The 24,012-nt window shown below is 50.7% G+C and overlaps 1 protein-coding gene across 2 annotated transcripts in view; it reads right to left on the bottom strand.

The window, feature by feature from the left end:
- MED10 (mediator complex subunit 10) overlaps positions 1 to 24,012 on the bottom strand; it is a 209,910-nt gene that overhangs the window by 19,617 nt on the left and 166,281 nt on the right. For both annotated transcript variants that reach the window (XR_007191147.2, XM_057312154.1), the window contains exon 4: positions 23,900 to 24,011. Coding sequence is in view for 1 of the 2 variants with exons in the window: in XM_057312154.1 (XP_057168137.1) it covers positions 23,900 to 24,011 (112 nt within the window). In the remaining variant the exon portion in view is untranslated. The remainder of the gene's footprint in view (positions 1 to 23,899; position 24,012) is intronic.

Raw genomic sequence — 24,012 nt, forward strand, 5'->3', positions numbered from 1 at the left:
ATCTATTGATCGTTGCCGTGCCCTGCATGAAGCAAGCGTGGCCATGCCTGAGAGAATCGCCGAGCGGGTCTGGTGCTGTTAGCGACCAAAGCAGAGCAGTGATGGACTCAGATTTATAGGAGGATGACAGAGGAGAGACCAGCGCTGGCCGGGTTTACTCTCTGCCCCTCCTCATCAGAGGTGCGGGAAGTGAGGCTTCATTCTCCGTGATATTGCTCCAAAACAAACAGTATTCTGAGCCAAGAAGAGTGCTGGGAGAAAGCAGTGGCTGTCAAGACCCAGGAGGGACCCTCCGCTAACCACGGCCTCTCTGAGGCGGAGACTGCAGCATTCCATGAGCTGAATTTACAGCCTGTCTCAAAAGATTTGAGAGAGATTATTTCAACTATAATCAGCAACCATCACCTCTAGAATCCGAGACTCCACACTTGTTCCTTCAAAAGTGATCCCGAAAATGGGTCTGTGGCTCCATTTTTTCCCACTCGACTAAGGCATTTGTTTGGTTTTTTCGATTTGCTGGAGGCTGCTGACATTGCAGACTTACCAGCAAGTGTGTTCGCAGGGAGCTGGGCTGGTAGAAACGGGCGGGGTGAATTGAACCGGACATTGTCCTGGAAGTGGGGCGGGAAGGAGGTGGAAACACAGGTGAAAACCCTGGCGTTAGGTCAGGGCTTCACCCGTAGTGGGACATGGGGAGGTCTGTGCTGTGCCTCCGGCCACCACAGCTGTGCCAGCCCTGGGGGCTCTGACAGCCACAACCCCCACCCCTGGGGGTCCTGCATCTTGACAGCCTTAACCTCCAGGGGGTGCCCTGCCCCCTGTCAGGAGCCTCCAGTTTCCCCAGTGAGCCCTCCTAGAGGTCAGGAGTTTGCTAAAATCAGGCTATTTTTCAGGTCCACCCTATCTCCAGGGCCCATGACTTTTAGAGCTGCCTTGTTCACCCTCCCAATACGGTCCCACCCCCTTCCCTCCATGCCACCCCCTCCTGCGGGCCCCTCTTCTCCCTGCCTTTGTGCCAGCCTCACTGGAAGGAAGGGACAGCTGGTGGCCATCTCAGCAGAGCAGCCCCTTTTATTCTTGAAAATGGTTATTCCGTCACTCGACTAAATCTTCCTATTCCATCTTTCCCTCGAATTCACAGTTCTTCAAGTGCTAAAGCCTTGTCACTACTCTCTGCAGGACCCTCGCTATCTCAATTGCCCCTCGTGCTCTATTTGTGGACTCTCGGGCGGGGCGTTTCTATTTGTTGGCCTCTCATTATGGGAATGAGTACCATGATTTAGCCGAAGCCTTTCTGTCTGCATTTTAATAACGATTCGTCACTAATTCCTTGTCTCTTTCCTTTGAAGGGGCTGCTGCCCGCTCAGCTTCCCGGCAGACTCCCCTCGCCACTAATGAGCTGGTTCTTTGTGCTAATTGCGCCCCACCTGCTCCTTCCCTGCCATCTGACTCCCGGCCTGAGAGATGCTGGCGGGTCCCTACAGATGCGCGGAGGTTGTTGCCTCCTCACCCAGGGGGGTCAGCCGGCCACCTCACCGAGACCCCTCAACAGAATGACAGCGAAAGGTGACAGCAAACTCTCAGCTTCAAACCAGCCCCCGCCGAAATCTCCCAAAACAGAAGAAAAGCGAAAAATCAGCAAGAACCATCCATCCATATAAAGTAGTTTAACAATAATAATAGATTTACAAGAGTTGTAAGGGATAAAAAAAAGTCTTGATTTTTTTCCCCCATCATTAGAATTATTTCTCCTGGTATTATCGAGAGAGTGTGTGCCATCTACTCTCGGCCCCCTTACCCTCCGCAGAGTCATCGGAGATGCTGCCCGCTTCATTCCATCCGCCAGTGAGGCACCAAGGACTCTGTACCCACCGCGAACGTCCCGTTCTGACCATCACCTCGTCTTGCTCAGGGTGATTTCCAGCACACATTCCTTACAAGAACACACAAGGAGCCTCTTCACACTCTGTCTATATTGATACTCTGCCTTATAATCTAGGCTTTTCCCAATGATGTACCATTTCAGGCTCATGACTTTTTTTTCTGATGTTTATCTAAATCTATGTAACGGCAGATCTGTGGAATGTGACCCATCTATGTATTGTGTCTTTAGCTAGCCCATGCTCTTCAGCCTTCAGAAGAACATTCTCTACCTTTTGTTTATTTTCTCAATTCCCAAGAAGAACTGCAACCTGGTATGTCCTATCAGCACCTATTTTCCCAAAGACTTGAGTATTGCAACCCCTTCCTTCATAAGACTTCTGCTCAGGGCTTTCCTATGTGTACAGATATGATCACCAGAATGAGATACATCCATCATTTGCAAGGACGCAGCCTGGGTAAGGTCTGCCTGAAAAGGGTAGTTAATTTGGGTTGGTTTTTATACATTCTCTTGCTTTACTGAAACTGAATACATTGACCGACAATGAACAGGCCAGTGGGAAGAGCTTTCTCTGGACTGAAGGCGAAAAGAAAATATAACTGACCCCAAAAGTTGGTACCGGATGGCCCACACTCCAGCCAATTAGCAGAACTGGCATTCAGCCCGGCTTTGTCTCAGACGCTAAAAAAGGCGTTACAATTAGATTTCCCTGTCCTTGTGGCAAAATAAGGGTCCATTGTCTTGCATGCCCAATTGTGAGCGTGCCACCCTTATTGCAGCCTTCATCCATATGCCAAGAAATTATATGGGGATCAAATGCATGCTGGCATTAGAGAATGACTCCAGATTGTTCTCAATGGTAGGATTTCATCTGAAAATAAGTGCTGATTTACATGAATTTACATCTAAAATGCAAATTACAGGATTCCCCAACGGAGAGCAGAAGGAAAGTTGAAGGCAGCTAACTTCCCCCTTTATCTCAAAAGCAGAGGTCCCATTGGTCTTTAGAGTGGAAAACCCCGAAAGATGTCTCCACAGGCAGCCCCACACACAAAGTGTAAACTACTGTTCCCCAGTGGTGATTCCGAGCCTCTGTCTTCCATCTGTCTGATTTCCACGGCAGAGGCAGTCGGCGCCTTCTCCACCGCCTGGTAATGGCGCAGGAGAAAGAGCAGGGTGGGGAGCGTCTGCTTCACCTTCAAAGAGAGAATGACTATGGGGGGCAATGTTAACAGTTGGCCGGGGTGTCTGGTCAGTCCTGGGAGAGGAGCAGGCGATGTCTGCTGGGTGTCTTTGCTTCGACATTCACAGAGCAGCGTAGGAAGGGGCTACGGTGTCTGGAATCAGAATTGACATGCACAGTAAGAGAAGTATGAGTGTGTGTGTGTATGTGCATGTGGGTGTATGTACATGTGTGTACACGTGTGACAGTCTTCTGTGTATTAAGTAACATGCTGAACTTTTTGTGCCAAGTGAAAATAAGATCTAGTTATAAAACTCTGTGTTTTGGGGTGCTGGGGTAGCTCGGTCAGCTAAGCATCTGCCTTCGGCCCAGGTCATGATCCTGGGGTCCTGGGATCGAGCCCCACATTGGGCTCCCTACTCAGCAGGAAGTCTACTTTCCCCTCTCCCTCTGTTCCCCTGTTTCTGCTCTCTTGCTCTCTCTCTACCTTAAATAAATAAAATATTAAAAAAAAATACTCCATATATATGAATAGGTAACAGCTTGTATTCAGTACCTCGTGCCTCGGGCTATTGCCTACGGCGCTCTGGACATGGAACGCGGGCTCACTAGAGAAGTCAGCGGTGCCTTGCTGGGTGAGACAGGAAGCAGGAATTGGGGTGCTATGGTGCCTTCATGAGTCCAGCAAGCACACGGGGGAAGGGAAGGTGTCTTATTAATCAGACACCATTTCTTCTTCAATACCAATTTAATATTTAGACTGAACATCCCTACCTGACCTTGAAAGGTCGTGTGTGGCCTTGTTCCTACAGGCTGCAGAAGTACGAGCAGATGGGCTCTGGTCCCCAGGCACGAGGACTGGCCCGCGGCCACGCCAAGAGCTGTGGGAACGGGTGGGGCTGTCCTTTTCATGTCATCCCTCTCAGGACTGTGCCCACCCCAGGGTCTCCAAGGCTGGGACGTCAGGAGTTCTTCCTGCGTCCCCCAAATTTCAGAGACAGTCACTTGCTGAGAAGAGGAGGAATCTGATGTTCGGAATGCACGTGCCTAAGAGGACAGGGAGACTAACAGCAAATTTTTTCGTTTTTTTAGGAGTGACAGCATTTCCACACTTTTCTGGCCAGAGCTTCTTTTATTAAAAAGTAAACTTCTATCTTTAAACACATCAATGTCCTTCTGGCACTTTAAGTAATCGGAAGCATATCATCTTTCCTTCCACGTGCTCTAGGATACCAGCTGGACCCAGTGCAAGTGCATTTCAGCCTTCAGCATCCCAGACGACCAGCTCTTCTCAGTTGGTGCCTTTCTCTGGCTAGCGAGCCTCCGTACTTTCACCTCAGTTGCCTGGAGTTCACAGGTCCTACCCTGAGCCTGGTAAGACCAGACAGCCCGCCACAGCCATGTGGGGCAGGGCTCAGGGCTCTGCAGTCACAGGGTCACACAGGGCATCATTCGGGGACACCAAAATTACGGGCTTTGGCCAAGGGAGCCGTGGGGGTGTCTATCTGCAGTTATCCAAGATCACCAAGGGGCATTTGACTGAGGGACAGGAGCTGACTCACAGGGGACGTGCTATGGGTGTGACTTTGAAATGCGGGTATTGACCTTTGGATCTTTTGAAATGTGTGTCTCGGTTTTGCAATTAAAAGGGAATGTTTCTACATTTTGAATGGAATAAGACAATGAAAGGCTGTTCTTCTGCCTTGCCTGCCCTCACCCAGTCGTGGGACACCAGCCTCCAGCCTCGGCCACAGCAGATGTGCACGTGGATAGGGAAGCGGTGTTTCTTGTTAACAAACTACGATCCTGTTACATGCATTCGTCCACACCACGTTTCTTGTTCCTTTATTGCGGGCATCCCTTGTGGTCAGTGCACGGAGAAGGGGGGGGTAGATAGAGATCTAACACTATACGTTTGTACATTTCTTCACAGACTCACAGCCTTACTTTACATAAATTGGATACATTATTATTCTAAAGTGCAAGCTCTTTCTTTTTCCTTACGTTTTCCTCTTCTTATCTTCCTTCCCCTCCCCACTCCAGGGCGTGGAAGCCCTCTCCCTGCCTCCCACCTAAGGACCCCTGTCACAACACTGTACACATTCTCACTTGTCACACAAATGTGTACACATGCACACGGTTCCTTTTACAGAAATGAAGATGCCACGCGTGCTACTCTGCCGCTCGACTTCCAGCTCACCGATACTTCCTAGAAATCTTCCCAGTGGTCCGATGGCACTTCTGCTACATTCAGAGGATAACGGCAGGTGCATCATGGGTTGCTCAGCCTTCCAGCACTTTCCCTACTGATGGGCAATTAAATGGTTATCATTTTTGCCATCTGGAAATTATATCTTCTTCCAGATGTGCCTGCAAAAGTCTTGCATTCCTCTCAGTGAAATGGGTTCCCACGAGGGAAATGGCTGGGGAGACCGACGTGGTATTGCCGACTGTAATAGCCCTTGCCCAGGGAGATCCCAGTTCCCATCTTGCCAGAAACGCCGTTTTCCTGCATTCTCTCTGCACAGCCTTGAAGCCCGTGCCTGCCTCCCTGAGGTTCGCAGGCAAGCTCGGTCCCTTTACCTTAATCTGCATTCCCTGCTGCTCCTGAACTTGATCTTGCAAATGCTTACGAATCACTTGGACGTGCTCTTCTCTGGATTCGCTACTCAGATTTTTGCCATTTGTCTTCGAACTGTCTTTCTTCAGTGATTTATAAAGCTTGTTATTTTTTGAACAGTGTCCTGGTTAAGCTCCAGGTTCAGGAGTCTCACTGGGAAGGTATGCATCTCAGCTTTGCTGCTCAGTAGCCGGAGAACCATCTACCTCCCCAAGCCTCGATTCTCTCATCTGTCGACTGCGGAGAGGTATCCCTATCTCACAGGGATATGGGAAGACACGCTAAGTAAATAAAAATATTTACAACATAGGAATTATTTAATTAAAACCATCATTTCTATTTATTTGGTTTGTGATTCTTAGAATTGACATAGGTTTTTAATTTTTATGTTAAAAATGTGTGTTCATTTCAAATGTTAAAGTTTTCATTGTTTCTGCCTTGGTTAGGGAAAGGCCCATCTCCTTTCAGTCTGTGATGCACCTGTCCCAGTAGGGTCACAGACTTCTTACCCCCGTAAGTGCAGTTTCCTACTAAAGGCCGGAGGCCCCTGCAGTTCCCACCTGCTTGTGCTTCTGCCCTACAAACAGTTTCCATATTTTGTCCAGAGAGGAGCACACTTTCTTGGGGTTGGGTTCACAGAATCCAGTGCTAGCCCTTCACAGCCAGGGTCCCGGGGCACGATGAACGCCTGAGAGCCTAAGGCCCTCTTCATGCGCGACGCTAACTTGCTTCCTATGATGTGGGCGGCTTTCAGTATAAAGTGTGTGCAATGGGAAGTAATTTAAATGATAATTTTGATTTGTTTAATACTGCCAATAGTTTTCTCTTGGCTTAAAGTTTTGCTTTCAAAAACAGTAAGTGATCATTGTTACTTTTTCAAGTATTTAAATGGAAGTTTGCCTTTGTACAGAGCTTTCCAATTATTATCATGAGCTATTCTTTCTAGTATTTGCATGAGATAAGCAGCATGAGAACGCTTGTTTCGCCATAAAATAAATTACCTTAATGTTAATATCATCGATTTGCTTTTTCGCAAGGACTTTGTCATATCCTTCCTTGCCGCCACTCATACTTTGATTTGTATCCATTTCTAACTAATGTTTGTAATTAACTGCTTTGGTAAGTAAAAGCAATGCAAATTAATGGAGTTTCTTTGTATTTAATTGCTGAATTACTGTTTTCACTGAGATTGCAAATCATTCTGGCAAATATACATGGTTATGCTTTTTATTGCCGATGACTCAAGAAATTAATGATTTAATTGATTAACCCTAATTAATGATGGTAATTGATATTGGCTGCCCCAGTCTACAGATGAATGGAAAGCACATCTTTCCATTTCATTGGGTTTCATCATATTCGCTTCCATATTCAACGTGAGAAAAAAAAAAATCAGTCTCCAAAACAAAAGCCACTAATCAGTCATTGTGCCAGGACGGCATTGCCAATTCCTTTCAGACCAGACATATTTATCTGCAATCCACACCTATTTCGTATATAATTCATCATGACTTCAGGAGATACGGTGAAAACACTTTATAAAATGGCGTGTTCTGTCAAGGCAGGGTCTGGGATACAGTCTTCAACACCCTCGTGGCGCTCAAGCAGACTCTTGAAAAGCACTTGCTGACCCGTAGCTGGAGTAGTGCTGGAGCTTTCTGACCAGCTTGTTTGGACAGGTGCTGATACCCCCACACCATTCTCGCTCATGCTCTTTCGTGGCTCTCCAGATCCCAAAACCTAGACCAGGGCTCCTTGGGGATCAAATATTAACTCCAAACTGCTCAGTCTGGCACTTGAGACACTCCTCCGTGGAGCGCCCTTCCACCCGACCCAGCTGGTCCAGCTATTTTACCCTGTTTAACGAGGCTTTCGCTTCTAGATCCACCAGGTAGCTCGTCCCTCTACCTCTCCCCTCTGCAGGGGCTGAGGTTCTGCTGTGCTCGCACCACTTCAGTCTGGAACAATGACATATATCCGTAGTCTTGAGAAAGAAGTCCGAAAGCTGAGCCGACCTCACATGCCTCTCGCTAACCTGGTCTCAGCCGGGTGCCTCTCACCTGGTCTCACCCCTCTCTATAACCCAGTCTGAGCCGTGGGGATGACTATCGCTCACTTTCCCACTGTCTCTTCACCTCCACTTTCCCAGCAGACAGAACTGCTCCCCACTTTTACCCAAACTTGTCCTCTGTGCCTTCGAGGCTCTGACACCGCCAGCAGATCACGCCCCTGGGACATACGATGTACAAGACGGTTTCCATGGTCCTAGATCCACCTTGGAAGCTGGGCTTCATTGAGCCTTTCCTGGGAGAGTCCCTTCTGGGTTGGAGGTCCCCTAGAGCTTCCCTGTGGACACTCTAGTACTCAAGCATGCGCCGTAATGGAGTGGACGGCAGTGAACAGCTCAGCCCTCATCCCTGTGCTGCTGGCCGCTCTCAGCTAAGGACGGCTTTGGAATTTGCTCTTGGTTGAAGAGCGCCGCCTCGCCCAAATTCATATGCCATTCAAAGGCCCAGCCTCCTCACACCAGTAGGGGAACACTGAAAGGGACCTTCTCAGCTCCAGAGCCCCCACCCCCCATCCTCCGCCCCACCCAGGAATTAACTGAGGCCTTTCTTATGCCCACGTGACAGCTCAGCTCTCCATTCTGCCCCTTCCGGCTGCCCTCCCTCCCCGTCAGGTGTGCAACCCAAAAGCACTTCCCAATTCACTTTTGTACACAAATCTCCTTCTCAGAACTGCTTCCTGGGAAATGCAACCTGGAACATAGGACTGAGGGTAGCCCCTCGAGGTCAGGGAACATTTCATGGTCCGTGTTGCCTGCTATAGAGAAAGCTTTGCCTTAAATGGATTACTTTATGAAGCAAACGCAGACCGTGTTCTCTCTTTACACCGATGAACCAACAAAGAGTGAACAAAGACGTAGAAAGATCTAGTAACCCTAATGGTGTTTCCACTTGCCATAAGCCAAGACTCAGAGCGTTTATAGTTTATAGCTATTTCCAATGTCACCATAAAGCAAGGTGGCTTCCTCAAAACACAGATAAGCCAGAAACCCTCCTTAAGAGAGCGAGCTCACGCACTGGCCACCACATGCCTCTCCGCTTCTGCTTTTATGTCTAAAAGACAGTAGGTGGCCCACACAAGTTCACGTTCACCTCATCCTGGGAGGCAGGCTGGACTGGCTTATAGTATTCCCTGGGGCTAACTACCCTCCAAGTAACAGGTTTAAAAATAAATGCATGCTGGCTCCAGACTCCTGTAAGGAAACATTACACGTGCAGGATCCAAAGGCAGTTGTGGAACTCACCCGCACTGACATGTCTCTGGGGGTTCAGGAAAACACGCTGCAGACAGAGCTGCCATTGTGCAAGAAAACATCAAAGGTCTCCAATTCACAGCGGACAAGGAACTCTTCAGACCAAAATACCTGGCGTCCTGTGGCCTCAGCGACAGTCAGTCTCCGTCCTTTCCACACAGCGGGCAGGTGACCGCACTCAGCTGGTCCCCCTCGGCCAGCGGCAGCGTGTTCTGTTGTCAGTATTCACCACCTGCCATGCCCAGTACTTTCTGCAGGCCAGGACGGGGCTGAGGGCTTCACATGCACCTACCTTGGCTCATTTAATTCTCACAAAAGCCCCATGAGATTAGTATAATTATTGCTATTTTACAGGAAAAAAAAATTGGGGCTTAGAGACACCAAGTAATTGACTCCAGCCCACACTGCTGACAGGTGGACCAGGGTGATGCCCGTTGGACCCCTGGATGCTCGGTGGCACTGCCTCCTCGCTTACTAAGTGCCCTCCAGCCCCGGATCCCAGCATGCACCAAGATTGTATTCCTCACGGCAGGAAGAGTATCCTGCTGGTTGTTTCCATATCTCCTCCACATCAGGTGCCTAACACCCTGGAAGAAAGCTGGGGTCATGCAGGGGTGAGGAAGGAGGGAAGGAAGGAAGATGATGATGGGTTTGTGTCTGCGTCCTGGTCTATTTTTAAGAGAAAGCCCCATTGACAGTAGATATTATCAGGCATCTATGGTCATAATAATACTGTACAACCAGCACAAAAATCGGAACTCAGGTAACAATAAGCATTTTTTTGGCTTACACACCTGTGGGTCCCAGCTGGGCGTGGCACAGGTGTGTGCTCCATGTGTCCCTCCTCCCCCTCCTGAGCCAGATGTCCCTCTCACAGCAATGGTGGAAGGGCCAGGGGGCCAGCCCCATGGCACAGGTGTTTTCCAAGTCTTTGCCCACATTGGTTCTACCGATGTTCCACTGGTCAAGAGAAAAGTGCAGGGATGTGAGGACAAGGGGGGTGGGAGGCAGGTTGGAGGGGTGGTTCTGGATGGTACTCTAATATACCAAGATGGTACAACTGTGTCTGAGCATGGTGACAACAGTGCTGCTGTCCCTCCCAGACAAACGTCACTCATCCTCCAGATTATTCCCACAACCCCCTTGGGCTGTCCCTACCCCCTGGCATCTTCAGTCACAGTGGGGTCAATAAGCCACTTTAAATAGAACAGTGTGAGAAACATGCTCTGATTGCAAATGCAAAATAAGTATTTCAATCTAAAGCATAAAATCGTTTTTATTATCCATTGTTTCAAATCATCCATGCTTCTGCTCCCCTTTATTTACACGTTTAGTCAAGATCTGTCCTAGTTTTGAATTATGCCTTTGTCATATTTAAGGCCAGTCCCCTCTCAAACATTTGGTTATCATCATCCTTCCAGATCAAAGTAAGAGAAATCGATGGGACTTGTTTATAGTGTCATTTTTCCAGCCTCAAATTCTCTCTATCTTGACAGGTCTAAAACGTTAATGGTAGATACATAGTAAACATAGAGAAAAGAATTATTAAGTACATAGAGAATAGACCATGATATTTGTGTAAATTTGTTATCATGGTTACATTTATAAATGTTTCAGTATTTTGCGTTTATGTAACAGAAATGCTTATGATGCACCCAGTAAATAAGAGGATAAAATATAACCCTGCTAACTAAGAGCCAGAACCACAGAAAGGAGCAACATTCTCGACATTCTCGGTGACATTCTCTTAAAATACTGTGTGTCAGCTGGTAACATCAGTCTGGACCAGTAAGAAAGGGAGCCCGTTTCTCATAAGGCAAGCAGGCGATGAGGGAGAGCCAGACAGACAAAAGACAAGCCTGGGACCTAACAGGACCACCTAGTGAGTCAGTGCAGCCAGGAAGCAGAACATGCTTGCAAAGACAGGTGCAGACTGCCTCCAGGGCTCATGGACGGGGGACCCGCGGAGGGACCACAAGTCTCCCTGCCCAGAGAGGGTCTGGAGCTCGGGAGCCAGGCTGGCGGCAGCTGTGTGGTCTTGTCACCTGACTGCAGCCCAGATTCCCAGAGGACAGAACTCCCCCCCCCCCCAGGTTCAAACTTGAGATTGTCAAGGTTTGGGGAGCAACAGAGAGCTATTTGGGGTTCTCCGAAGTGAAGTAGAAGGGAGTTACTGCAACACTGTGGTGGTCGTGGGTGACGTCCAGCCTCCTTTTACCTTCCTCTACCTGCATAGTTGTGTGGGTGCTTGCTTTTACTTGTGACGCTTCTTTACACAACATTACAGAACAGAAAAATGCCCCTCCGCTCCCCTGTCCCGCTCCACCTCCCTCAACCATGAGGGATCCATTTTTTAGGTTTTTTTTCTTTTTTAAAGATTTTATTTATTTATTTGAGACAAAGAGACACAGCCAAGGAGGGGTGAGTGGAGGGGAAGAGGGAGCAGCAGACTCCCCATTGAGCAGGGAGCCTGATGTGATGCGGGGCTCTATCCCAGGGCCCTGAGATCATGACCCAAGCCAACGGCAGATGCTTCACTGACTGAGCCACTGAGCCACTGAGCCCCCCACAGTTATTTTCTATTTTATAGTAATGACCGCTGCTTTCCCGGAGCGCCATTAACCAGGGTCTCTAGATCTCTGGGCAGAAAAATGCAAAGATCCGAGAAGTGAGTCCATGTGATCAGGTATTTTTCTACGAGGAAAGCCCCACGGCCCCCAGGAGGGCCAGAGCGTCATTTGCACAGCATCTGAAGCCGTGGCCCAGGATGGCCAACCCCACACACGCACGTCTCTAGCAGAAGGACACACGAGGCTAATGGAACAAACGTGGACAAAAGCATGAATTGTTGCCATGGCCAGGAAGGCAAGAGGAGAGAGGCTGGAAGCATGGCTCAGCTGGCCCTACGTTCACACGGCAACATGGCAAGAGGCAGCACAAACCTGCTACCCCCGAGGTGCCCGTGTGCAGAGGTTTGAGCCGACGCAACAAACAAGATGGGTACAGGATCTCCGGTAAAAATGATGGGCATGTCTTGCACAAATACAAGGTGATAGGCATGCATGTGATCTTAAGATGGAAAGAAATTTGGATGGGGGAGAGAACAGATAACAACACACTTGATCCTGCAATGTCTTCAGATATAAATGCTGGGCAATAAAATCCTATGTGTCAGTCTCACACGGGGTGAGCCTGGGGACACACGTGTAAGCGCAATGCTGGGACCCCTCCCCCAGGGGACCCCAAGCCTCCACACTGAAGGCAGGCAGGGCTCTGCGGCATCCGATGATTTGTGACTCCTACCCACAAACTCATCTAAGCAACATTGACAGGGGCCATTTCTCATTCGGTAACAAAACAGATAAATCTAAATTTCAGAAGTGGACAGATACAAAGGAGAGAAGATCTGATGTGGATAAATCCGTGGCAGAATAGCCGGAGGGAAATGATCAGCTCGGTATAGAGGAGACGCTGCCACTTGGAAGAAAACAACACGGAAGATGGCCTGGCTGGTCGGGAGGGTAATGAATTGTGTGGGGTAGGGCTCAGCTCCACTGCCACTGGTGATGAATTCCTTCCCAAGCCAGAGGAGGGAAGGCATTTAGAATTAATGTGCAATGAGAAACCCTTATTGGGTCTTGGTAAGTCCATTTTGAAATGGTTCGTTCTCTTTTGAATCTCCTGTTATCAAAGGGAGCTTCAAACATTAGTGGGAAGGTCACTATCACAGGAGATTATGTGATTCTTGGATCCAGCTGCAACAAAGGTCCCCCAGGAAAAGGCTGGATCAAGGGGGAAGACACAGAGGAGGACAAGAACAAAATTGCTCTCTTGCAGTAAAGATACTGTAAGGTGGCCACGGGCCCTGCTCCAGTTTAATTAGGACCTGAGTTGCAACTGTTGCACAGTCGAGTCTGGCTGTCAGGTTGTGGCATCCTATGCCTTAAGGAATGTCGAGAAATGAGGTTAGCAGTTTCCAGGGCACCAGGAAAACATAGTCCTACCAAAGAGCTGAGGACATACCAGCTACTGGCTCTCCTCTGCTCTAACAGACCGCCTAGGGCAATCGTTCCCTGCAGTCACCCGAGGAGCTTCAAAACCACTGATGTTTGAATCCCAAACCCAGAGACTGGGATTTCATTGGTGGGGGGACTAGTCCAGCTCTGGAACTTTCAGAATATTTACAGCAGATTCTAAGGGACAGAGAACTCGCGAACCACTGCTCTAGATACATTTTTTCTTTCTTCCTTTTCTTCCCCCCAATTCGCTAGGTGTAGGCAGCAGGACGTCTCTGGAATGCGCCGGCGAGGCAGGTGTGGCAGTGGGAATGGCAGGGGGAGCAGCCGCAGCAGGGAGACAGGTGCTCCTTCTCGATCTCTACCTATTAGAGAGTTATTGTAGTGTTCCTATTAATAATCCTCAATTTATAGGTGAGTAGACCGAGGCAGAGGGTGATTCTGCCACCTGCCAGAGATCACACAGCCAGGAAGTGGAAGCGCCAGGTTCTGCTCCACCCTGGATGCTGATGCCCAGACGGTTCTGCTGCCTCAGCAGGGTCAGCTGGAGCCTGGTCCCCTGCTTTCCAGAAGGCAGCTGCAGGTGCACCTCTCCTTAGCTTCTCCGCCTGCAGCCGCCATCATCTCTTCCAGGGTGACCCACACCCTGCCCTGGCTTTGCTTCCTCCGTGCTCCCCCTTCTCCTTCCCATACTGAGGGCAGCACTGCTCTTAGGGGAGCACAGGGGACGTGGCCTGTGCAGCTCGTACAGAAGCCAGCCCTTCCCATCAGCTGCCTCTGCATCTCCTCTTGAGAAGGGCTGGGACCCTGTCTCAACTGCCCTGTCTACCGGCCATGACTCCTCTTTCCATTTGTTTAACCACCTCTGCCTCCATCTCCGTGTCCCACGTGGGCTCGGGAGCTGTGGCCTCCAGCCCGTGCCCAGTGGCATCTGTGGGCAGCGAGGTGCTGCTCGCTCCACATCCCAGGGCTAGAGCCGCCGGGGCCTGACGAAGAGCATCCCCTGCACACCAGGAGGGAGCACCTGCTCTAACGGGAGCCTCCTCACTTGTCCGGGTCCTTTTGTTTAACCGGAGGAGAGGATCTTTTAGTCTTTGATTAATTACTATTCGGGGCAGGATGACGTCATTTTGTGGTTACACAGCCCATTAGAAAATTGAAATCTGGCACTTGATTTGGTATGCTGCACTCCCTGCTGGGAACAATTTACTTTCCTGGACTCTCACCTACTACCCGACAGACCCTTGAGAGGGACACAGGATGTGGAGTCCCCGTGGCTTCCCCAGGGGCGGGGACACACAGAGTCCAGCCCAGAAATCCAAAGGAGTGGGTGGGTTGACAGAGCGGGCAAAGGTGACCAGCTCACTTTGAAAAGTGTAGATGCCGTCCTTGGAATAGAAATCCATCCCCCATCTGGGACTGGATTCCAGAACTGGAAAAGACCCTAGCAGGAGGCATTCGTCTGCTAACAGAACATGGTGTGCGTGCTGGCCTTTCACGAGCTTCTTCCGCGTGGAAGCTGTTTCTCTGATTTTCTGAGGCTGGTGGGTGGTGTGGACCGCTGACCCCTGTGGACCTGCTGGAGGGGGAGAGCAGACTGAAACCCCCCTGGATACCCAGAACGCTCAGAATGAGCTGTGAAGTCTGACCAAATGCCAACCCCACTCTCCCAATGCCGCCTCCTCCATGTAGCAAACACCTAGGCCCTCCTGCCCCAGCCCACCTCCCACTCTGCCCCCTGCAGGAGCCTGCCAGCCTCTCCTCCTGGCCTCTCCCCTAGGCTCACATGCCTGGGGAGGAAACAGTTGGGGGGGGGGGCAGCCACATTGCCCTGAACAGGAAGCACGCAATGTTTTCCCAGGCTTCGAGAAGACCCTGAGTGTTCCCCTCTGGCCACTGACAACTACCTGCCTGCACCCTATGTCAGGCTCAGGTGTCAGAGCAAGGCCAGCTGGGCCCATGTCCCACATGCTGAGGGATGCACACACTCCAGAAACTGGAGGAAATGCCAGGCATGCAGCTTTTCTTTTCTCTCTGAAAAAATGCAAGTCTCCGGCTTCAGTGTATAGAAATGCATTTGGGGCGAACAGCAGAAAATGGAGGAGTAGGTGGGGTTCACATGCTGCTGCCCAGGGAGGCCTCCCCCGGTTCCGTCTTCACCCCTTCCCACCCCTCCGAGAGGACAGGGAAGAAAAGATGAGACCCCGAGCCTCAGGTCTACGGTTCTCTCATCTCTGAGATCTCAATCCTAAAAAAAATAAAAATAAAGAAAAGCGAAAGCACATCACGAAGTGTTGCAACAGTAATTGTGTGGAAAATTCACGGAACCGAGAAGTACCATGTGTCCTCTAGCAACCACTCCATAAATCAAGCAGAAAATAATAACACTATGCATGTGCTTGTGTGCAAGCATGATATGAGAATTTTCTTTCTTTTTCTTTTTTTTTTGCTTTTTGCAAATATGACAGAAACAAATATTCAGGGTTCTTTCTTCTCCATTTCAAGTTTGGAGCTGAAATCTAGAATCAGCCCGCCTGCCCCACCGCCCCCCCGCCCGATCCCGCTGGTGTCGCAGCCCAGCGGTGGGTGCGTGCGTGTGGGCACAGCCCAGACAAGAAGGGCTGGCCCTGATATCCCCCTGGGAAGGAGGGGATGGCATCAGAATACCACACCTGTGTTTCCCTTCATCTCAAAATGCAGACTAGGAGATCAGTCCAAGATCAGAAAACTACATTAGATTTGGTCCCTGGAAACCAATGTGCTGGATGCTTCTCCTCGTGAGAAGCTGCACTGTGAGCCCCTCCCAGCAGAGCCTGGGCCAGCTCTGCTTGTATTGACAGGTCAGGAGTTGCTCTAGGATGGGGAGATCCCTGGGGCAGAAAGTGCTGGCACTGAATAGCTCAAGCCAAAGGAAGAGGTTCTCTCTCACCTGCAGAGCTGATCAAGCCCCCAACCCCTGGATTGGAAATGGAAGCTTCCAACGAGGTGGACGGAGACCCAGAGCTCCCAGGACAGTCCCAGCAAGGACATGCCCCTTAGCCAGCAGCCAGCGACATCCATCCCTCCTACAGCCTGGAGGAACAGCAGCCGGTGGGGCTAGGCTTTCCAGTCATGCCCCTTAGGATTCCACCTGGGAGGCAGCCCGCCACCCAATGGTCTCCACTAGGCAGCAAGGCCCCCCTCAAGGCCAGAGACCGGAATCCCCATTCCACCACACTCCTGACTTTCCCCGTCAAAATCAGAGGCTGTCCCTTAACTCTGGGATGGTAGGTGGCCCAGGTCATCTCTCTATGCTTCTCCTGTGGGACAGGTTGAAAATGACCCTGGCACATCCCATGGACCCAGCTTTCTGGAAGGGAGTCCCCAGGTACCCACCAGCCATCTGTGGCCAGCCAGCAAAAGTGCTGCCTGTCCCCTCCCTGGTCACAGAGGACTTCCTGCATCTCGATTTTGTTCCCCTTCTCCCTCTAGTATCCCTTCCCCCTCCCCAACGGCAGCCCCACCCTGCAACCTTGCAGCTCCTGCCAGTCACCTCTCAACCACCCCTCCCTTCCACTCCCACTCCAGCAAAGCCCCAGGGCTCCGGCCCAGGACAGATCAACACAGAGAGCCTTGGAGATTTCTGGAACCACAGGCTGGGAGTGTGGGCTATGAAGGGCTCAAGTTTCAGGTATCATAACTAGACAATGGTTGTACCAACTCTGTAGTTCCAAGCAGTTGATTTCCCAATGGCCCCTGGAGTCCCTGCCCTGTCCATCACAGGCCCCTGGCTGAGCTATGCAGATAGGTGACAGCAGGTGTCCATCCTGTGGAAACAGGGACACAGGCCATAGGACCGACTTCATTCTTGCCAGGATTATTCATTTTTCATTCCACCGATACACAGGGAGCAAGAGGAAGCCGTTTTTAGTCAACACCTTCAGAGCCTCTGGACCAATCCAGAGTGTTGTAAAGGACGGTCCTCTACGAAGTATGCAGAAACCGTGTCCAGGCTGTGTGTTCACATGGGGTTCCTCTGTTCTCTCCTGGGATGCCACCCGGCTTTCCTGCCAGCTACTGAGACCAGCGTTTTCACCTTGACTTCAGAGATCGCGAGGCTGATGCTGACCCAGGGGCTGCCTGAAGTCACCCCCATAGCAGAGGGAGCCTGAAGTCACCCCCATAGCAGAGGGAGCCTGAAGTCACCCCCATAGCAGAGGGAGCCTGAAGTCACCCCCATAGCAGAGGGAGCCTGAAGTCACCCCCATAGCAGAGGGAGCCTGAAGTCACCCCCATAGCAGAGGGAGCCTGAAGTCACCCCCATAGCAGAGGGAGCCTGAAGTCACTCCAATAGCAGAGGGAGCCTGAAGTCACCCCATAGCAGAGGGAGCCTGAAGTCACCCCATAGCAGAGGGAGCCTGAAGTCACCCCATAGCAGAGGGAGCCACGTCATCTCATGAGGCTGGTGGTCCAGGGGGAGGGACACATGACCAAGGCATATGCTGTTCTGACAAACAGCAGTGAGCAATGTTTTTTTAAAGAAAATTTACCTTTGTCAATAAAAGGAAAAAAGACCTCAAGGTAAGTGGATTATGTTTTCCTAAAATGACTGCAGCAATATTTCGAGTTCTGCAACCTCTTTCAGAGCCTCCTGCTTCATCGAGAGTTGGATCTATTCTCCTTTCTCTCTGTACCTGGGTGTGTTTTCCCAAATGCATCAGAAAATAAAGCACGGCAGGGAAGGCATGGGTGACTTCCGGGGCCGGGTCACAAAAGGTAGAAAGGGTTGCGCTTGGCTCTCTCTCCCTCTCTCTCGTTCTCTCCCTCTCTCCTTCACGAGAGGAGCTTTGGAATCCTAATCCCCCAAGCAGGGAATGAGCTAGCCCATGCTAGAAAGACCATGTCAAGAGACCACGGACGCCTGAGACCCCCAGCTGTTGGGGTGCCCCCCACCCAGGCAGCACACATGCGAGCAAAGAAGCCTTGGAGATGACCCCACCACAGAAACTGTCCGACTGTCATCCCATGAGGGACCCCAAGCCAGGAACCTCCTGGACTATGCTGAATTCCTGACCAGAGAAACCAGGGGAGATGATGAACGATCACTATTATATTGGGTCACTTTGTCATTCGAGAATAGATAACAAACAAGACACAGGTGCACACGCTCTCTGCTGATTCACTGCTTATCTGTTTAGGGAAAGCAAGATATTCAGCTCCTCGGCACCATCTTTCCCCATTAACCACCCAACTCATGGAAGAAGGCCATCCCCTCAACAGATGTTCATCACCGGACAGTAAGCAGTTTTTACATAGACGTATCCTGGATGGGGAGTTCAGAGGAAGCATGCATGTGGACAGACATCCTGCTGCCGACACACAGGGCAAGATCCTGACCTGGTAACTGCAGGCCTCACCACCAGGAGAGCTAAGCAGCCCCATCCGCTGTGCGCCGGGTGCAGGTGAGGTCCCTGTGCACGGCTGAGGGATGGAACGCCGCGGGGGAGGCAACCATGATGGAGTGGTGAGGAGAGGTCTCAGCCATGATCTGGGAATGAAGTGAGTCTCATTCACATGTGTCTGTATCCAGTGTGGTTATGGTGTGGTGCTGAGCACCTGCGGGTCCTAACCTGCCTTTCTCTTACGAAGTCTCACCAATATTCGGCCAATCAGTAGCCAGAATGACCATTTCTCATTCTCAGCTAAAAGTTATGGAATAAGGAATGGGTTGCTGCCATGAAATTCCTTTCTCTGTGAATGGGAGTCATGACACACCTGCTGCATCATGACAGGTGACCACCTGCTACCTGCTCCCACTTCGTGCAGAGGTATTATTTGTAACGGCAGTTAGTAATGTAATATAGCCTTCAAGTTAGTAATGAAAAGGCTATACTGTAGAAAATGCTTTGGGCTCCTGGAGAGATGCTAAACTAAGTTTCAAGACAATACAGACAAACAGCTGACAACAGGTGACTGCCTTCATAAAGCTCAGACACGCAGTGAGGGGAGCCTATTGAACTGTTGAGTAAGGGTTCAGTTATTAAAGAGTTCAGTGCCCTGGGCATCAGACTGCCACAAAGGAAAGCTATTTTGTCTTTTAAATATAATGGACCCCATCATCTTAGGTGATTTGGAACTCTCAAAAACAAGAAGAGAAAAGGTGACCGAGCACCCATTTGTCTCTCCTCTTCCTGCTGAGACACCAATAAAGTTAGAGTTAGAGTAAAATGATTACTAGAGAGAGAGAGAGTGAAACAGAGGATGGAGGAATGAACTCATACTGGCAAAGAGAACAGGAAAAGACTGGTCAACAAGTGAGAAATTTCACCAAATTTCAGGAAACTTGAAAAGTGATAACCTGAAATCCAGAGAGAGGAAATAGAGCAGAGGGTAAGGACCATGACGGCACTAATGACAGTGATGGCAATGACCGTATCAGGGACATGCACCAAGTGAGGGTCATGTCTATGCCCAGTGGGACCTTTGACACACATATTCTCACATCCAGAGCTCACAACAGCCCTGAAAGATCAGCACAGTTACTCTCTCTGTTTGTAGCTGAGAAGACGGAGGAACAGAGGGGTCACGCAACTTGCCCAGGGTCATAGGGCATGGGAGCATGGAAGCCAGGATGGATGCCCAGGAGGTCTGGCTTCCAATCTTATGTTATGCCCAGAAGAGGGAGATAAACCGTCATGCTCAGAACCTAGGAGAAGCTCTAGACCCAGCGGTGGCAGGCACTGTGGATAGATATGGAAGGAAAACAACAGAAGAAGGGATGGAGGATGGAGGGATCGAGCGTCCAATTGTGCAATGTCTGCCTGAGTTCGCCCTCCAATTCCCTGCCCCTAACCCCCAGATTTTGGTGAAAACAGAGCTCCAACATTCCAGACTCCTCCAGGCAAAGTAGATAAGATAGACGCATGGATGGATGGGTGGATGGATGGATGGATGGACAGACAGGTGAATTAAACCTTACCCCAAATCCACCATCTATTCATTTACTCAAAAGTAAGGCCTGTTACTCAAAAAGCCTCCCCAACATATACAGAGATCTCTGGAACTTTTCTTATTCAGAAGCCAGATTTCCACACATATTAGCAAAGGAAATTTATACCAGCTATCTGGATAAATTAACCCATCTGCCACCCTTAAACCACACTGTAAGGATCGTGCGGTATATAGAGAAAACCATCAGAAGGAAAGAAAAGGACAGGCAAGAGAGACAAATAATTCACCTGACATTTGGGGAGAGATGTGGGGGAACCTGATACCTCAGAGAAGAGACCTCTCCCCAGAATAAACCTCCTCTAAATTTCTCAGTGATTTGAAATATCACTGCATCCATCAGATATGCTGTCCTGGCTCACCCCCTCCTTTCCTTCAGTTCTATGTTCCAATGTCACCATATGAGCAAGACCCAAGAGGTCAAGAATGTGAACTGTAGGGAAAAAGTGGAATGACAGGAAGGTTCTAAAGGCCATTTTAAACTAACGCTGAGGAGGTGGGTGGCGACTCTCACAAGAGCGGTTTCCAGAAGCTTTGAAGTTCTACCACAAACACAGCCAAGATCTAACCCAAAGCACAGTCTCTTGACTCTCCCTTTGAAATGCATGTCACCTGTCCCTTCCCTCCATGCCTCCTGACACCACTGTCATCCAGACCCCTTACCTCTTCCTCCACTGGGTGACCTCAGCATTCCCCGAGCTCCAGGCTCTGCCCTTCCTCTGCCAGTCCCCCTTTGGCCAGAAGGAGATCCCATTCCCCCAGAGCCCCGACCCTCCCTCCCCAGATGGTCACCATTGCCACTCTCCTCACAGGGCCCCACAGGCCGAAAGGTCCTCCCTCCTTCCTGCCCCGTGCGTGCCCCTGGATGCCTGCAGCCCACACGGCCTGGGCCACCGCACCGACGGCTCTCTCACACGCACAGCGAAGTACTCCAGCTGTGGCATGCATGTCAGGTGCTTCTCTGTGCTGCTAGAGACCGGGTCTCGCACATTTGGTAAGCAGGCAGTTATCCAATTAAGGTTTCTTAACTAGCGGGGCAACAGAGGTAGAAAAGATGAAATATTTCATCTTTATGTTTCAGTTTAATCACGTGTCAATACATTAGATGAATGTATATTTTCTGTTTTAATTACAGGTTCCACCACTAATTTCTGCGATTTTCACTCCTGCGATTTTTATAGCCATACTTAGATGTTATTCAGGTGTTATGAAATTACTAAGTTCCCTACAATGATACAATTTATTTAAGTGTGTTTAGGTGGTCAGGAAATACCCAATAACTACGGGGGAAATGGAAGGGAAATTCAGGCAGCCCAATGCAGAGCGCTCGGCTGGGTCTGGCCAGCAGGTGCGTGTGGACAAGCGCCGTGTGAGGAGGACGGCAGAGTGAATCTGAGATTCAAATGTCAGCCTCGTGATTCTCCCCATTAGTGCAAGCTGAGCGGGCTCTCCGTGGCCCCCGTTTGTGAGTCTCACATCAAGGATGTTGACAGCAGTCGGTTCCTCCCCGGGTCTAATGAGCAGCTCTGGGAGCGGGAAAGGAAAGTCCTGGTAATTCTCACCATTGCCTCCAGTGCTTTTAATCAGTGCTAAGAAGCTTCCTGTGAAAATTGGCACTAATTACACATCCCTCAGAAACGGCGTTGGGTTTACTGCAGCTCCGCGCCAAGCCGGCTGTGAACACGAGTGTTACTCCCCTCTGCACAGGGAGGGTACCTGCCTTAGAAGTGGAACAAAGCAGGGTGTGAGGGTCGCCCGGGAGAGCACTCTAACCAAGCTGTGAGAAGCCAGAGGTCAGCAGGCAATGCAGTGCAGCATCGTCGGGGGGCAGCTCTCACAACCCCGCTGCGCCCCCCCCAAAATGGCCCAACCTCACCAATCACCAGAACCAAATACAACCCCTCGGTGGAGCGTTCCTGGGGGCCCGCCCTATAAACTGCTGTAGCTTTTCTCTGCCCCCGAAGCTTACATCTGAGCGACGAAATTCCTGGTTCTGATGCCAGTGGACCTTGCATCTGCTGGCCTGCCTCCCAGAGGCCCTGGGGCCCCCTTTAGAGCACTTGGCTCTCCGGTTCCTGCCCAGACACTCCCTGGGCGCATCCTAGAGGCTGGCATGGTCACCAGACCCCATTCAAGGCTGTTCTGCAGTCCCAGCAGCAGGGCATGCCAACCCGGAAGGCAGCTCTGCTGACCTCACCTGAACCTTTTTCACTTCCCATGACAAGAGAGAGGCATCTCCTGATCTGTCATTTCAGCCCCTCCTCAATTAGTCCCATTTACAACGGACCCACTAATTATCCCAGGGACCAAGGCTCACTGGAACTGCTTATTGACATACAGCACAAACCCTGCCCAGAGAGGTCCAATGACCTCTAGAAGGGGACCCCAGAAAAACATCCAGCTCCATCATGTTTTGGCCTGAATTGTGTTTCCCAGACTCACATGTCAAGGCCGTGACTCTAAGTGCCTCAGAATGGGAGTGTATTTAGACATAGGATTTTAACGAGGCAGTTAGATGACGACAGACAGGTATCCCCGCAAGGACAGATTAGGGCGCGCAGAGGAGATGCCAGGGGCCGGAGCACACAGACAGAGGACCCTGCGGGGAGGCAACAAGACGGTGGCCCTCTGCACGCCCAGGAGGAGGCCTCAGGAGAAGCCAGCCCTGCCAACCCCTCCACCCCGGACTTGCAGCCTCCAGGAGAGAGGCTGGGAGAACGTAAAGGTCTGTGTTGAAGCCGCCCAGCCTCGGCGCTTCGCGATGGCTGCCCAAGGAGACTAGGACACATTGCACATACACACCCGAACGTCAGCAAAGCAGGCCGTGCATCCTTGCAGGGTGACGTCAGACCTCTCCTCGTCTTACCCCTTCTTAAACCTTTCACCCCTGTCAATGGCCCTCTTCTCTGCTGGAACCTCTGTCCCCAAAGTGCCACACTTGCAGCTTCCTGTTGTCCGATCGTCCCAGGAGCTGTGTCATTCCCGTGCAGGATGCCCTCGTAACCTGGGAGAATCTCACACTACTGCATTCCTGGAACAAACGTATCCACTCCGTCGCTAGTGTGACGGGTGCGCATGGAGCCCATATCCAGGCTCAGAGCCATGTCTCGGATTAAAGATACAAGTCATTGGTTCACGTGGGTCATGCCACCCCTCAGTTCTTACACGGACCCTGGGCTTCACACTCCCTTCCACAGCTGGTCCCCAGCACTGCGCTCCGCACCACTGTGGGCATGCATACAACAGGCGCCTTTCACCTTCATCATCCGGGACCCCCTTCTTCTGAGAGCAGCATCCCCTTGCTGGATCTCCTCCTCCCACTTCCCCACATGGTTCTTGCAGGAATGGCTGTGTCCAGGTGCCCCTGTCCCACTCCGGCACCTACAAGTTACATTCTGGGCTTCCTGATGCAGGACCAGAGGTCACATCTGGATGGCCTCTCTCAGGGGCTAAAATAGCAAAATGTGCAGGCCAGGTGCTCTCGTACTCCATGACGAGCAGAGGTAGAAGTTCTGAGAGAAGAAGAGGGAAGAGGGAGGAGGACGAGTTGGGGGAGGGAGAGACACAACCCCCCAGGGCAGGCGTGGATGGGAAGGGCTGGAAGAGAGAGTCCTAGAGGGTTCAATGCTCAGTCCACCAGGTCCTCGGCTCCCGCTTCCTTTCTGCTCCTCCCACTTCTCTGCTGCTCCTCGGCGTCTGAGACCCCATCCTTATACCTCCAAGGATCAGTTCTTTATTGTAAGCTACTCGTGTTGGTTTCTATCACGTGTAGCCTTTCCTACGACAAAGCACTCAATATAGTCTCTGAAGTCGATCTAATTATGGCTGTTTCAGAATAAACGCAGTGGTGAATTTCAAAATAGTGAAATGCAGTTGTGTTGCTTTTACTTACGCACACACGTCCGGCCAGAAGCCTCAGCACGTAGGTCCCACCAGGTGGCATCCATGAAGGTCCGATGCATCGACTGCTTGTATACAAATGGCGTCCGAAGACGCTTGGAAATC

This window comes from Ursus arctos, unplaced genomic scaffold (genome assembly GCF_023065955.2).
Source record: "Ursus arctos isolate Adak ecotype North America unplaced genomic scaffold, UrsArc2.0 scaffold_15, whole genome shotgun sequence".
Classification (NCBI taxonomy): Eukaryota; Metazoa; Chordata; class Mammalia; order Carnivora; family Ursidae; genus Ursus; species Ursus arctos.